At 40.1% G+C, this 16229-nt stretch overlaps 2 protein-coding genes across 2 annotated transcripts; both read left to right on the forward strand.

Moving 5' to 3' along the window:
* Nucleotides 10390–11865, forward strand: LOC107616324. Its single transcript, XM_016318296.1, has 2 exons — nt 10390–11192; nt 11313–11865. Exons 1-2 carry the CDS (start codon nt 10390–10392, stop codon nt 11863–11865), a joined length of 1356 nt encoding a protein of 451 aa, XP_016173782.1.
* LOC107616323 lies at nt 12069–15892 on the forward strand. Its single transcript, XM_016318295.1, has 3 exons — nt 12069–12350; nt 12534–13043; nt 13208–15892. Exons 1-3 carry the CDS (start codon nt 12069–12071, stop codon nt 15890–15892), a joined length of 3477 nt encoding a protein of 1158 aa, XP_016173781.1.

Consider the following 16229-nt stretch of genomic DNA (forward strand, 5'->3'; position numbering starts at 1 on the left):
GGTAATTTGTTTTCATTTATATGCAAGAAAATCGCTTGATTGTATCTTGTTCCCTCTACACTACCATTTCGGAAAATATGGAAAAAAATGGAGGCAATTTTTTTCTGCTATAAATCAATGGGTAGTATTATTTTTTAGAGCAAAAGCACAAAATTAAGGGCTTGAATTTATCAAATTCATTGAGGATTTGTTTTCAAGGAAGTTGCGTTACTTGTCTCTGATAAAAATATTCCTAATTTTTAGGGCTGATAGAAGAAAGAAAAAGAAAGACCTCAACAAGCTCTAGATTCAAGAAGGTGACTTTGTGAAGTGAGCCCTAGGTGTTGAAACAGAGCTCAATATAAAAAGAAAATTCAACTCGGTTTTGAAGACAATGAGAGAGAATCAGAGCTTTGAGTTTCATTGAGAGTTTTCTTGTGAGAGTTCAATGTTTTGGATAGTATTTCTACATCAAAGAAATATTCCGCCAAGATGGAGAGCTTCATCAGAGAGTGCTGAATCAGGTTCATCTTATAGCATCAAGGCAGTGAAGCATCATCTCCTTCATGGTTTATATTTGAGTATTATGGTTGTATGTAATGTCTTTTTTTATTTCTATTCAGTGAAAAATGCATAAAAGAGAGGCATTAAGAAAAAGTCAATGAGAAAAAGGCATAAAGAGAAATTTGGAGAGAAAAATCAAGATTTATTTCAGAACTTCTTTGTTTGTATTTTTGTTTTGTGTCTGATGTCTGAGTTATATCCCTTACAAGTTGGATAAGCACTTTGCTGTTGAAAGTTAGGGTGAGTTCCTAGTCAAATCTGGCTTGGGTAGAAGTTGGGTTTGTCCCAAATAAGATTGGGTAGAATCCTAGAAAAATTGGTGTATGTAATATTTAATATGATAGTGAAAATTCTACCGCTGTTGTGGTGGAGATTGGATGTAGGTTGCATTGTATGAGACAACTGAACCAGGATATATGGCTGTATCATCTTCTTCTTCACTGCACTAATTCTGTTTTTTATGATTTATGAGATAAAATGAAATGATCTCCTGTATAATCCATCTCACAGACAGAGCAAAAGCTAAGTTACACTTTCTGGTTTGAGGCAAAATTAATCAATTTTAAAAGAAGGTCATAAATCCAACCCTCATTTTCTAAGCCAACAAGAATCTTCTTCAATTGATAAAAAATAACAAAAAATAATGATCAACAAACCTCAACCAACAAAAGATATAAAAATAGAACATCGAAGATTGAGAGTCGTGATTTTGTTACTGACCTACTCTTGCACAAATGGTTGTTCGCAGGTTATTCGTCTTCACTAGGAACAAACGAAGCAGGTAACAACAGCTTCCAACTTGGCCTACAATGACGACATTGGTTCTTCAATTTCAAAGCGTATACGAGAGAAATAAGAAGAAAAAGGGTCAATTGAGTTTTCTGTTATGAATGAACAGTGAATTGGGGTTTAACCTCCTTGTAGTGTCACACGGCTTCGTTTTGCAAATGTTTAGGTAGAAATAGTAAAATGATGTCATCTAATCAGTGTCAGGTGTTAATTAAACATGACACGTCATCGCTATGGTGACAGAAGTGGACGGAAGCGCCAGTTTGAGTCACGCTTCAAAGTTTTAGGGTACAATTTAAATCAATCGAAATTGAAGGGCTAAATTGAGTCAGTGGTCAAATTTCAAGGGCCATTTTCAGTATTAACTTACGTTTAGGCTATGTATTAATTTGGTCTGTAATGTTTCAAATATTTTATTTCAGTCTTAAAAATGTTCGTACGTCCTATTTCAATAAAAAAAATGAATTCAATATTATCTCACCATTAAATTTAATATGAATAATTAGCATATTGAAGATTCAATAACGTTTGATTTCAGTACGTAAGTAAAATCAATCCACCAATGATCACCAATTTAAAAGTTTTTCCTTTGATTCTAGATCGTTGATGATTGATCGATAGGATTTTGAACTTTTTTACAATAAAAAAAATCGAAAAGATGAAATGTTGCAAGAAAATTTTGGTTATATTTTTCGAACACAAAGAAAAAAGATGACTTAATAATAACATTATTAACATATATGTCACTCATTCAGTTAACTATCTGTGTCAAATTTAACGGTAGAATAACATTGAACCCGTTTAAAATTTTTTGGGACAAAATTAAACGTTTGAAATGTTACGGATTAAATTAAAATTTGGCCCAAACGTTGAAAACCAAAATAATACTTTAATTTACCCTAAAAAATTGATAAATTTTATAAATAAAAAATACATACATATATACATATACATTACTAAAAAAATATAATTAACCATTTATGTGATAGGAGAAAGATCCATAGAAATTATAGGAAATTGATGTTGGTAAATAAGGGAGTTGTTGCAGGTGCTTTGTATTTGTGTCTGAAGCTTTCGTTGTTGGGGTTTCATACTAGAATAGGTTTCCCATGTTTTCAATTAAAATACGACATCGACAAATCGTAGGGTATAAATTAAAAGCGTCTTTTTCTTTTCTGAAAATTAATTTCTTCTCATTTGTCTAAATAATAATACGGTATTCTGTTAAACTGAATGTACTATATGTTAAAATAGGCTCGACGAATAACATAATAATTACAAAGTTGTTTTCATATCTTAGTTAATCAATTGAACACTCTTCTTTAGACCAAAAAAAGGTTAATCAATTGAACACTCTTCTTTAATTTTGTAGGTAACAAATCCAGCTTCTAGATTCAATTTCTGTTCTTAATTGGAAAGAATTAATTAACACGGCAAGCACTAAAACCAGTATAATTAATTAGAGTGAAAATTCAATCCGATCCTGATAATGATCTCGAAGGGATAACAAGATTCTTAACAAAAAAAATACCCTTTTCGACTCTTGATTTTTATTTTTATGGGACTGACTAGTTTCTGTGCCAAAAAAATATTAACTTTTTTTAGGACAGGGACTAATCAGCCCCATAAAAATAAAGATCAGAAACTGAAAATGGTAGTTTTTTTTAAGGGTCTCGTTGTCTTTTGAAGTAATTGTCAGGAGGCATTTATAGTTTTTTTCTTAACAGAAATTCTTCGCATACAAGCGATCGATTAGGGCTTGTAAGCCTTACAAGTCCAATTAAAACTAACGTTCAAAACGCGCTTCGAACCGTTCTTCTTCCTCCTCTTCTTCTTCTTCTTTTCTTTCGTTTCTTGCCTTCTCTTTCTCCTCCTCCTTCTTCTTCTTGCTGCACATTCTTCTTCTTCTTCCTCTTCTTTTTTTTTCTTTCATTTCTTGCCTTCTCTTTCTCCTTCTTCTTCTTTTTCTTGCTGCACGTTCTTCTTCCTCGTCTTCCTCTTCTTCTTCTTCATTTACGTGCTTTTCTCTCTGTTTTCTTTCTTCGTTATTCTCGATTTCCATTGTTTTTTGACATCAAGCTCTGAAATCGTTTTTGAAGAAGAAGAAGCAGCAAAAGATGAGGAAAAGAAAGAGAAAGAGTTCTGAATTATGCATAAGGTGTACTTCAACGAATTTTGGGTGTATTTCTTAAATCCTTTGGGTGTAGTTTTGTAATTCTTTGGGTGTATTTCTGTAATCCTTTGGGTGTATTTCTATAATCATTTGGGTGAATTCCTGTAACCGTTTGGGTGTATTTCTGTAATCCTTTGGGTGTATTTCTGTAATCATTTGGGTGTATGTAATGAATAAAGGAGCATTAGCAAAAAGGGGAAACAAAATAGTGAGGCAAAATGACCATAAGGGGGCAGAGTTAGTTAAAGAAAGTGGACACATGGAGCATGGTTTGAATGTACAGGGTGTGAGACGCAGTAGCAGAAGACGCAATATTAGTAGGAAATGAGAGAATCATGTGCAGTAGAAGATTGTGGTATTTGTCTCCTTTCTGAATTCTCATATCTCTTTTCTACCTTCTTTCCTTCTTATAGTCTCTCCTCTCTTCCTCTCGCAGGTTCAAGCAGGACATCATAGCTGCTACCTTTTTTATTTGCCCCAATAATTCCATTGTTATAGCTTTATAAAAACTGTCTTACTCTCTTCCCTCTCTTGCTTATGTTCTGTCACTTAATCCCTACACTTATTAATACAATTTCACTGTAATTTTGAGGCATTTACCACTGCTTATTGTCTATTGCATTGTGTTATAATTTCTGCACCCTTCCATTTGGTGCTTTCATTGGCCATGGCGGAAAACACTTGCATGAAGACGATGGAAGCGGAATTGAAGCGTTTGTCTCAAATGATAGAAATTGTGGCTGAGGAAAACAGAGTAGAACGTGCTCGAGCGCAAGAGGCGACGAATGTGAAATTCGAGGCGATTCAGTCGTCCCTCACTCAGCTCCTCTCCGATCGGTCCCGACAACACTCGCGTCCTTGGTCACAGCCCCGAAGGGTGAGCTTCGATCTTCCTAAATTTGACGGTAATGATGCGTTGAGTTAGATTTTCTCCGCATATCAGTATTTTGAATTCTTTAGAGTACCTCCGGAAGAGCAAATTGGCCTTGCTGCGATGCACATGACTGGCTCTGCGATTCCGTGGTTTCAGATGTCACAACGCTCCGCTCAGTTTCGTTCATAGACGCAGCTCAAGCGTGCTATTGAATTAGAGTTTGGCCCTTCCTTATTTGAGTTTCCCAGGGAGCTTCTGTTCAAGCTGCAAGAACAGGGTTCCATAAGTGACTTTTACGCTGAATTCGTAGCTCTTGCTAATCGAACTCATATCAAATCTGCTGAAGCGTTATGTGACTGTTTCATTAGCGGTCTCCGAGCCGATATTAGACGTGAGGTAAAAGCTCAATGTCCACCCTCACTGATGCGTGCCGTAAGCTTGGCTAGGCTCTATGAAGACAAGTTTTCGACATCTCCGCGGCACACTTCAGGTCCGGCAACCTCTAAGTCTCCATCGCACGGCTCCTCAACACCTGCGCGTGCCTTTCAACGGAACAGCTTGCCTCCCCTGCTTCCTACACCATTTCAGAAGCCAGCTCTCCCACCACCTAAGAACCCCATTCGCCATGTGTCTCCGGCAGAGATTCAGAGTAAACGAGAGAAAGGTCTTTGTTATTGATGTGATGACAAATTCACAGCTGCTCATAAGTGCTCGAATCGGCAATTCATGCTTATGCAAGTTGAGAATGATGAGGTAAATGTAATGGTGAATAGTGAGGACATAATTGTGTCTGAAGGAGAACATTTACAACAGCTGGATGCAGAGGTGATAGACCATCATCTCTCTTACAATGCCATGCATGGCACGTCGGGTCACTCCACTATTCGAATCAATGCTCACATTGGTGAGCTAGAAATCCAAGCACTCATTGATGGTGGGAGCTCCGATTGCTTCATCCAACTGCGGATTGCAAAATTTTTGAATCTCTCCATCGAGCCAGCTCCGGGAGTCCAAGTTGTAGTGGGAAATTTTGACATTATGCAGGTTGAAGGTTGCATCCCTTTGCTAGAAGTGACATTGCAGGGTTATAAAGTGCTGGTCCCTGATGTATTTGTTTTAAATGTTGCTGGTGGTGATCTCGTCATTGGAACCGCTTGGTTGAAACGATTGAGAGCCCATATTGTGGACTATGAAGCAGCTTATATTCGATTCATGCATGAGGGTAGTTTGATTACGGTACATGGGGAGAAGACCAATGCTATAGCTCAGGCAGAATTCCACCACATCAGGAGATTTGTGCATACCAATTCTATTGCTGAGGCTTTCACATTGCAGCTGCAGCCTCAGGTTGAAGCTGCTCATTCTTCCTTGTCTCTGCCTGACGACATACACCCGGAATTGACGAAATTGCTGCACTCATATGCTGGGGTGTTTGCGCAACCTTCAGGCCTACCACCACAGTGCCGTCATAATCACTGTATTCCTCTAATCAAGGGTGCTGAACCTGTTAAGGTGAGACCCTACCGCTACCCTCACAGTCAAAAAGCCCAGATAGAATTGATGGTCCAACAAATGCTTCACGACGGGATTATTCAACCAAGCCGAAGTCCCTTTTTCTCTCCAATATTACTAGTCAAAAAGAAAGATGGTACATGGCGCTTCTGTACAGACTATAGAGCGTTAAACAATATCACCATTAAGGATAGTTTTCCAATTCCTACGGTTGATGAATTACTTGATGAGCTGTTTGGCGCCTCCATTTTCTCCAAGCTTGATCTTCGTTCTGGTTACCACCAAATTATGGTCAGCCCTGAGGATAGATACAAAACAGCCTTCCGCACTCACCAAGGCCTTTACGAATGGCTGGTCATGCTGTTTGGCCCCACTAATGCCCCAGCAACATTTCAGAACTTGATGAATGATGTGTTCCGGCCTTACTTGCGTAAATTTGTGTTGGTTTTTTTTCGATGACATTCTTGTTTATAGCCCTTCCTTTACTTTACATTTACAGCACTTAGAGACTGTGTTAAAGTTATTGCAACAGAAATGCCTTTTTGCTAAGCTCTCAAAGTGCTCCTTTGGAACCAATGAAATTGATTATTTAGGGCATACTATCTCAGACAGTGGCGTTCACATGGAGAAAGCCAAGGTTCAAGCTATTATGGAGTGGCCTCAACCAACCAATGTGAAATAACTGAGAGGATTTTTGGATTTAACTGGGTACTACCGTCGATTCATTCGTCACTATGCCTCCATAGCTAGTCCTCTTACTGAATTACTGCATAAAGATACCTTTTCTTGGGATGAGGGAGCCACAATAGCTTTTAACAAATTGAAGGCTGCCATTACATCTAAACCTGTTTTAGCTCTTCCAAATTTTGAGCTACCCTTTGAAGTCAAGACTGATGCCTCATGGACAAGGGTTGGTGCTGTATTGATTCAAGAAAAGCATCCTATAGCCTTCTTCTCAAAGAAGTTGTCTCCTTCGCTGCAGAAACAATAAGCTTATGTTAGGGAGTTCTATGCAATTACGGAAGCTGTAGCAAAGTTTCGGCATTATTTGCTGGGAAAATATTCATAATTCGTACTGACCAGCAGAGTTTGAAGGCATTGGTTGATCAAACTCTACATACACCTGAGCAACAAAAGTGGCTCCACAAGCTTCTGGAGTATGATTATGAGATACAGTACAAATCGGGGTAGGAAAATGCAGTTGCTGATGCCCTGTCACGATGCTTTTTTACAACTTGGTCTCGTCCTAATGCTGAATGGATGGGGACTCTTAAATCGGAAATTGAGGCAGATGCACAATTACAAGAATTGTGGCAGCAATGCCTTCAAAACAGGCAGGTTGATCCACACTATACGGTCCGAAATGGTATTCTATTATGGAAGGATAGAGTATTGCTCCCTATAAACAGCAGCCTCATTCCTCTTATCCTTCATGAGCACCATAATAGTCTGGGCGGGGGACATTCTAGTATCGCTAAAACTCTTGATCGGATCCGTTCCTCATTCTACTGGCCAAATATGCATAATGACATTCGAAATTATGTCCAGAATTGCTTGATATGTCAGCAAGCTAAGGCTGAAACTACCAAGTCAGCAGGACTGTTGCATCCCTTCCCTATTCCCCACCAGGTATGGGATGACATATGCATGGATTTTATTATATCCTTACCTCCTTCTCAAGGATACTCGATGATCATGATTGTGATTGATAGATTCACCAAATTCGCCCATTTCATTGCTCTGCGTCGTGATTTTGATAGCAAGACAGTTTCTGATGCCTTCATCAAGCACATTGTTAAACTCCATGGTTTTCCCAAGTCGATTGTCTCCGATCGTGATAAAGTATTTATTAGTAAATTTTGGCAGCAATTGTTCCCAGCTCAAGGAACCACTTTAGCGATGAGCTCAGCCTATCACCCGCAAACGGACAGACAAAGTGAAGTCTTGAACAAGACTTTGAAAATGTACCTTCGTTGCTTTTGTTTTGAGAATCCCAAGCGCTGGCTTGACATGCTTCCTTGGGCACAATTTTAGTACAATTCCACTTATCACAACAGCATAAAGATGACCCCATTCAAAGCTTTATACGGACATGACCCTCCTTCCTTGGTTAGATATGAAATTTCAGCAGGGGATGAACTTCCATTACAAGAACTATTGTTAACTCGGGATAAATTGATTGAGCAACTTAAATCTACCTTATTACGCTCTCAACAATTCATGAAGACTCAAGCTGACAAGCATCAGCGATTCGTTGAATTTGAAGAAGGAGACTTAGTATTGGTTAAGCTCCAGCCATACAGGCAGAACTCGGTTGCATTACGTCACAGCCAAAAGTTGGGAATGCGTTATTTTGGACCCTTTCCCATCTGCAGAAAGTTAAGTTCAGTAGCTTACCGCCTAGAGTTACCAGCCGAGGCCAAAATCCACAATGTGTTTCATATTTCTGCCCTCAAGAAATTCAGGGGCGAGAAACATGAATAATACTTGCCACTGCCACTCCGGTCGAGTGAAGAAGGCCCTATTCTCAGTCCGCATACCATTGTGGACCGCCGAGTCATCTTGAAACATGGCCAAGAAGTGCAGCAATTGCAGATACAATGGGGACAAGGTACAGGTGCAGAGAGGACATGGGAGGATGTAGCAGAATTTCTCCAAGCTTACCCAGATTTCAACCTTGAGGACAAGGTTGAAGTTAAAGAGCGGGGTAATGTAACGAATAAAGGAGCATTAGCAAAAAGGGGAAACAAAATAGTGAGGCAAAATGACCATAAGGGGACAGAGTTAGTTAGAGAAAGTGGACACGTGGAGCATGGTCCGAATGTACAGGGTGTGAGACGCAGTAGCAGAAGACGCACTATTAGTAGGAAATGGGAGAATCATATGTAGTAGAAGATTGTGGTATTTGTCTCTCTCCTTTCTGAATTCTCATATCTCATTTCTACCTTCTTTCCCTCTTATAGTCTCTCCTCTCTTCCTCTCGCAGGTTCAAGTAGGACATCATAGCTGCTACCCTTTTTATTTGCCTCAATAATTCCATTGTTATAGCTTTATAAAAATTGTCTTACTCTCTTCCCTCTCTTACTTATGTTCTGTCACTTAATCCCTACACTTATTAATACAATTTCACTGCAATTTTGAGGCATTTATCACTGCTTACTGTCTATTGTATTGTGTTATAATTTCTGCACCCTTCCAGTGTATTTCTGAAGTTCCATTATCTTTAAATTTGGCAAAAAAAATCGTTTTTATGGAAGAAGAAGAAGAGTCGTTCATAATGCATGGTGAGTAACGTGCTTTAGAAACAGGAAGTGGTTGAATACCGTGCGTTTATTTACTCTTGAATGTGAGAGTGTAATGCGTGTATTTTATTGGACTTGTGCCAACTTGTAAGACTTATAAGTCAAAAAGACTTGTATGTGTAGCATGCCTCTTAATTTATATATCTTAGTTAATTTATTAAATAAAAAGTTAATACTAAATACACACCCAAAATAATCTTGCTTATAAACTAAATTATCTTATAATTTCTAGTTTATTAATTATATTATTTTAAAATTAAAATGATTTGATTAAATTAATTTCTCATAATATCCATGATTCATATGTTTTATTTTTTTATCTGTAAGAATAAAAATACTGATAATTTTTATTGGTTGAAAACATTAGATTCTTAGTGAATGTATTGAAATTTGAACGAGTGAGGATTAAGCTACCATTACCTACATATACAGCTTGTCAAACCGTCAAGTTGGTAGGTTGATTTAATTTTACAAAGTGATGAATAAGCAACAATACTATTTCTTTGATTAGATAATAAAGAACAAATTAAATTCAAAGATAGAGATAGATATTTCGCGCTGTCACATCTGAATGTAGATTATTCGTTACTGATTTCCATATATGCTAATTAAAGTAAATACAAATCCCAAATCCTGCACCCACCTGATTTAGAAGCTAAATAAAATACCATGCATTGGTGGATTGCATTCACATGTATGTATATATTTCACTTTAATAATGTGCAGCAGATCATTCCCATCAATTTTCTACTATTTCCTTCTAATTATTGTCTCTATTTTATTATATACAAAAAAAATTATTCATAAAAATAGTCAAACAGTAAACAGTTTTACATAACGTCGGACATATGATTAATTTTCTCCCCAGACGTTACGACCTAGAAACAACAGTCATCCCTATCCGAACAAATATAAAAGCAAGAGACAGGAACAAAAGAGGTATGCAATCTCTCTAAGAAAAAGTCTTCATATATATTCTCTTATTGACTTGAGCGTCGGAGTGCCTTTGCAGGTACCCACCTCTCCCACTCTTCCTTTGCCGACGAAGTTTGGATCGCGCCTTAGAAGTTTGCCGACCTTACCAGAAGGACGACTTATACCTCGGCTCAAGCTGGTAAGAACATTGGCGCCCACCGTGGGGCCGAAAAAATTTGAAACATCATTTGCGGTAAGCCCCAAGATCTCCACGCACTCTCATGGCTGATGCTCCCCCGCCCACTTCATCCGAACTTTTGAGGATGGTGACTGAGCTTCAACAAGCAAACCAGCGAATGGCGGAGGACAACCAGAGAATGCAAAGCCAAATTGCGCAGTTAGTGCAAGCTCGCTTAGAGCACCATAACCATGATCATGAGAACAACGAACGGACTCATGTTTCTGAGACACCACAAAGCGACAACGAAGGAAATCAACAGAATGATGAAGCTCAGCCTGATAACGAGGAAGAACAACCTGACAACTCGGCGGGACCATTTACAGCAGATATAATGAACTTCCATCTCCCCAGACAATTCACTCTGCCGACAACTTTAACCCCATATGACGGATTGGGCGACCCAAAGCAGCATGTCAAAAAATTCCGATCTATTATGATTGTTAACGGTGCATCCGATCCAATTCTTTGTCGATGTTTTCCATCTTTTTTAGACGGTCCTGCACTTGACTGGTTTTGCTCTTTGCCTGCAGATTCGATATCCCGTTTTCAGGAGTTGGCTGCCCAATTTGAAGACCATTTTGCAGCGTCCGCAATATATCTACACGATTCTGACTATTTGACGACCATAAGGCAGGGAGCACAAGAAAGCCTGAAGGATTATATCACCCGCTTTACAAAGGTCGCCATGAGGATCCCCGACCTCCATCCAGAAGTTCATCTCCACGCCATAAAAAGCGGCCTCCGCCCTGGCAAATTTCAGGAAACTATCGCTGTGACAAATCCCAAAACTTTAGCCGAGTTTCGTGAAAAGGCCAAAGGTCAGATTGATGTCGAAGAACTCAGGCAAGCAAGGAGGACATAAAGGTCAACCACAAGCAAAGATGACGATAAGCCCCGAGATAGCAAAAAAGCATTTAAGCCGGTCCCTCGTTATGACCCATACACTCAATTCAACACAAAAAGGGATGATATTATCAAGGAGATATTGAACTCTAAACTAATTAAGCCTCCTCGCAAAGCCGGCAATTATCCAGAATCAAAGAGCATCGACAGATCGAAGTATTGTACTTTTCACCAGAAGCACGGACACACCACCGACGAATGTGTCATTGCTAAAGATCTCCTTGAACGACTAGCAAGACAGGGGCATCTCGACAAATTTATTGCAGGGCATATCCAGAAGAACACTAGCCCCGCCCCAGATACATCAACAGCTGGCGCATCCTCAAAAGGAAAGGAAAAGGCACCGGCCCAACCTAGAGGAGTAATAAACTGTATTTCAGGGGGCTACGCTGGAGGAGGACACACAAGCTCAGCCCAAAAACGTACTTACAGAACCATGCTGGCAGTAACGGATTCCCCAAGCAATCCTCAGCCACTGACGAATGTCCCAGAAGTGACTTTCAGGTCAACCGACTTTAACGGTGTTGATACCAACCTAGATGACCCTGTTGTCATCTCCATTCAGTTAGGAGACCTGATAGTAAGAAAGGTTTTACTCGACCCAGGCGACTAGCAAGGCAGGGGCATCTCGACAAATTTATTGCAGGGCATATCCAGAAGAACACTAGCCCCGCCCCAGATACATCAACAGCTGGCGCATCCTCAAAAGGAAAGGAAAAGGCACCGGCCCAACCTAGAGGAGTAATAAACTGTATTTCAGGGGGCTACGCTGGAGGAGGACACACAAGCTCAGCCCGAAGACGTACTTACAGAACCATGCTGGCAGTAACGGATGCCCCAAGCAATCCTCAGCCACTGACGAATGTCCCAGAAGTGACTTTCAGATCAACCGACTTTAACGGTGTTGATACCAACCTAGATGACCCTGTTGTCATCTCCATTCAGTTAGGAGACCTGATAGTAAGAAAGGTTTTACTCGACCCAGGAAGCAGTGCAGATGTCTTATTTTTCACCACCTTCGAAAAGATGAAGCCGAGCAACAATATTATGCAGCCATACCTGGGAGACCTGGTCAGATTTTCAGGAGAACGAGTTCCTGTACTGGGATCAGTGTGGTTATAAACCACACTCGGTGAGCAACCACTATATAAGACACAAGATATTCAGTATCTTGTAGTCGACTGTTTTAGCCCTTATAATGTCATTTTAGGCAGACCCTTTTTAAATAAATTTGCTGCAATCGTATCTACTGTTCACCTTTACGTCAAGTTTCCTGTGCAGGACAATGTTATAGCTACAATTCACGGAGATCTCCAGGAAGCTCGGCAATGCTACAACACGAGCTTAAAGCCATTCAAAAAAGTCGGACAATCTCATATCAACTCCATAATGTCCGAACAGATAACACCAGCCGAACTTGACCCCCGCGCTGACTTCGAAGATCGGCCTATGCCAAATGAGGAGTTAGCAAAGATTACTCTAAATGATGATCCAATGAAATTTACTTTTGTGGGCACTTCCATGAATACAGAGGACAGGAAAAGCCTTGCAAGTTTCCTACAGGAGAATGCCGACCTATTCGCATGGACCTCTGCTGATATGCCAGGAATAGATCCGTCTGTTATAACACACAAATTGGCATTAAATCCAACAGCTCGGCCGATCTCCCAGAAAAAAAGAAACCTCGGCACTGAAAAGCGACAAGCATCAATCGCCGAGGTGAAAAAACTCATCGACGCCAACTTCATCAGAGAAATCAGATTCACCGCATGGCTAACCAATATGGTTATGGTAAGAAAAAATAATGGTAAGTGGCGCATGTGCGTCGATTTTACTGATTTAAATAAAGCATGTCCTAAAGATGCCTACCCCTACCTTGTATTGATACCCTGGTTGATAACTCTTGTGGCTACGGTACTTTAAGCTTTATGGACGCATATTCTGGTTATAACCAGATCCTTATGCACTCAACAGACCAGGAAAAAACGGCTTTCATAACTGAGAATGGTAATTACTACTATAATGTTATGCCTTTTGGTCTAAAGAATGCAGGAGCCACATATCAACGGTTGATGAATAAGATCTTCCAGCAGCAAATAGGCCGGAATATAGAGGTTTACGTTGATGACATGGTCGCCAAAACAAAGCTCGGCGACTCTCATATCCAAGACCTAGCCGAAATCTTCGGACAAATCCGACGATACAATATGAGGTTAAATCCAGAAAAGTGCGCCTTCGGAGTTCAGGGAGGAAAGTTCCTCGGATTCATCCTTACTAGCCGAGGAATTGAAGCAAATCCAGAGAAATGTCAAGCAATACTCGGCATGCAAAGTCCATCCACAGTAAAGGAGGTTCAAAGGCTAACAGGACGATTAGCCGCCCTATCTAGATTTTTACCATGTTTAGCACCTAAATCCTCAAATTTTTTCCAATGTTTGAAAAAGAAAGCAAAACACTTTGAATGGAACCAAGATTGTGAAATGGCTTTCAAAAGCTTAAAAGAATTTCTTTCAAAACCCCCTGTTTTACAAAAACCAAAGTCCGGCGAGCCATTATACATATATTTGTCTATTACTGATGTTGCCATTAGTTCTGCTCTTGTAACAGAAACAGATAAGAACCAACAGCCAGTCTATTTTGTGAGCAAGTCCTTACAGAACGCCGAACTTCGCTACCCAAGGTTGGAAAAGCTCGCCTTAGCCCTAGTATTCTCATCAAGACGCCTCCGACCATATTTCCAGAGCCACACGATCATCGTCAGAACGGGACAACCTTTACGGCAGGTTCTTTCGAAACCCGAGCTGGCAGGAAGACTAATTAAATGGGCCATTGAGTTGTCGGAATTTGACATTCAATATCAGCCAAGAGGGTCGATCAAGTCCCAATACCTAGTTGACTTTGTTGCCGAGCTCACGGAACCATGGTCAGACGCATCAGGTCCAAGGTGGACCTTGTTCGTAGACGGAGCTTCCAATCCTCAAGGCGCTGGCGCTGGAATACTACTCGAAAGCTCGGATGGCATAGTGCTCGAGCATTCCCTCAGATTTTCATTCAAGGCCAGCAATAACCAGTCCGAATACGAGGCCCTCATAGCAGGGCTCAGGTTAGCCACCGATTTACATATCGATAATTTAAAAGTTTACTGCGATTCATTATTAGTCGTTCAACAGGTGAACCACAGTTTTCAAACAAAAGACCCGATCTTATTGAAGTACTTGGATATTGTCCAACAACTACTAAAAAATTTTTCAACAATCCACATTATTCACATACCTAGGGAGCAAAACCATAGGGCGGATATTTTGTCAAAATTAGCAACCACACAAGCCCACACCACTACTATTTTACAGTCAACTCTAGATAAGCTGAGCATTGATGCACTTAATGTTCTAAACATAGTTAATAAAGATAGTTGGCAACACCCTTACATTCAGTACCTCCGTTCTGGATCCATTCCGAAAGATATTGAAAATAAAGGCAAATTCAGAAGACAAGCCTCCTATTATACATTGTTAAATGATAATCTGTATAGGCGAGGATACTCTCGACCTTTGTTAAAATGTTTGAACAGGGTAGAGGCCGACCTTGTCTTATCCGAGGCTCACGAAGGCATTTGTGGAATACACTCTGGAGCTCGAAGCCTGTCACAGAAAATTCTTCGAGCCGGCTTTTACTGGCCAACGATATGGGAAGATAGCAAACACAAGGTCAGAACATGCGATAATTGTCAGAAGCATTCGCCGACCATTCATCTACCAGCAGAGCATCTTCATCATTCAACGGTAAGCTGGCCATTTGACAAATGGGGAATAGATATTCTAGGACCATTCCCTACTGCTCCAAGACATGTAAAATATTTGGTAGTTGCAATTGATTATTTTTCCAAATGGATCGAGGCACAACCTTTAGCAAAAATCACATCAGCACAAATGATAAGCTTCGTTTGGAAAAGCATAATATGCAGATTTGGTATACCAAGTCACATTACAACTGACAATGGTCGTCAGTTTATCGACCAAAGTTTTAAAGCTTTTTTGCAGAATCTAAAAATAAAACAACATTTTTCTTCCGTCGAACATCCACAGTCCAATGGGTTAGCAGAAGCTGCTAATAAGGTCATTCTCCAGGCTTTGCGAAAAAAGCTCGACAGTGCAAAAGGGTTATGGGCCGAGCTTGTCCCAGAAGTATTATGGGCGTATAATACTACAGCTCATTCAACAACAAAGGAAACCCCATTTCGTTTGGTCTATGGATCTGAAGCCATGATCCCTATAGAAGTGTCACAGGGCTCAATGCGGACGTTAGCTAAAGAACACGATCAAGCTCGGCAAACAGAGCTCGACTTAATCGAAGAAATACGAGAAACAGCAGCCATTCGGCACCGAGCATTACAGCAGCAACTTAGCCGACGATATGGGCAAAAGGTGATCCCAAGATCCTTCAGCACTGGTGATTTAGTACTCAGAAAAACAGAGCAAGCTCGCCGACCTCCCTCCCATGGGAAGCTCGCCACAGCATGGGATGGTCCGTACAGAATATCCGAAGTCCTCGGCAGAGGAGCATACAAGTTGGAAGACATAAATGGCACTAAACTCCCTAGCACATGGAACGTCGGGTCCCTGAAGCGATATTACAGTTAGTAAAACAGCAGCCCAGTACTCTTTTTCCTACCATGAGAATTTTTTCCAAAGGGTTTTTGCTCGTGAAGGTTTTAATGAGGCTGGCTTACCTTGAACAATTAAGATATTTTACAGGTACTGCTGTTTATAAAATGTAATTTTTATTTTATTTCATACACACTCATTAAGCAGATCACTCATTCCCCGAAAGGGACTTATTCCACGCAACGATACACTCCTTTAAAGGAGAAACCGATGATATCTAAAGTCGCATTACTACAATAACGAATGCGCAAATAACATAACCATAACTGTCATTCAAGCCATCTAAGGGCAACAAAATACATGATTGGGAAAC

The sequence above is a fragment of the Arachis ipaensis genome, chromosome B09, assembly GCF_000816755.2.
Source record: "Arachis ipaensis cultivar K30076 chromosome B09, Araip1.1, whole genome shotgun sequence".
NCBI lineage: Eukaryota > Viridiplantae > Streptophyta > Magnoliopsida > Fabales > Fabaceae > Arachis > Arachis ipaensis.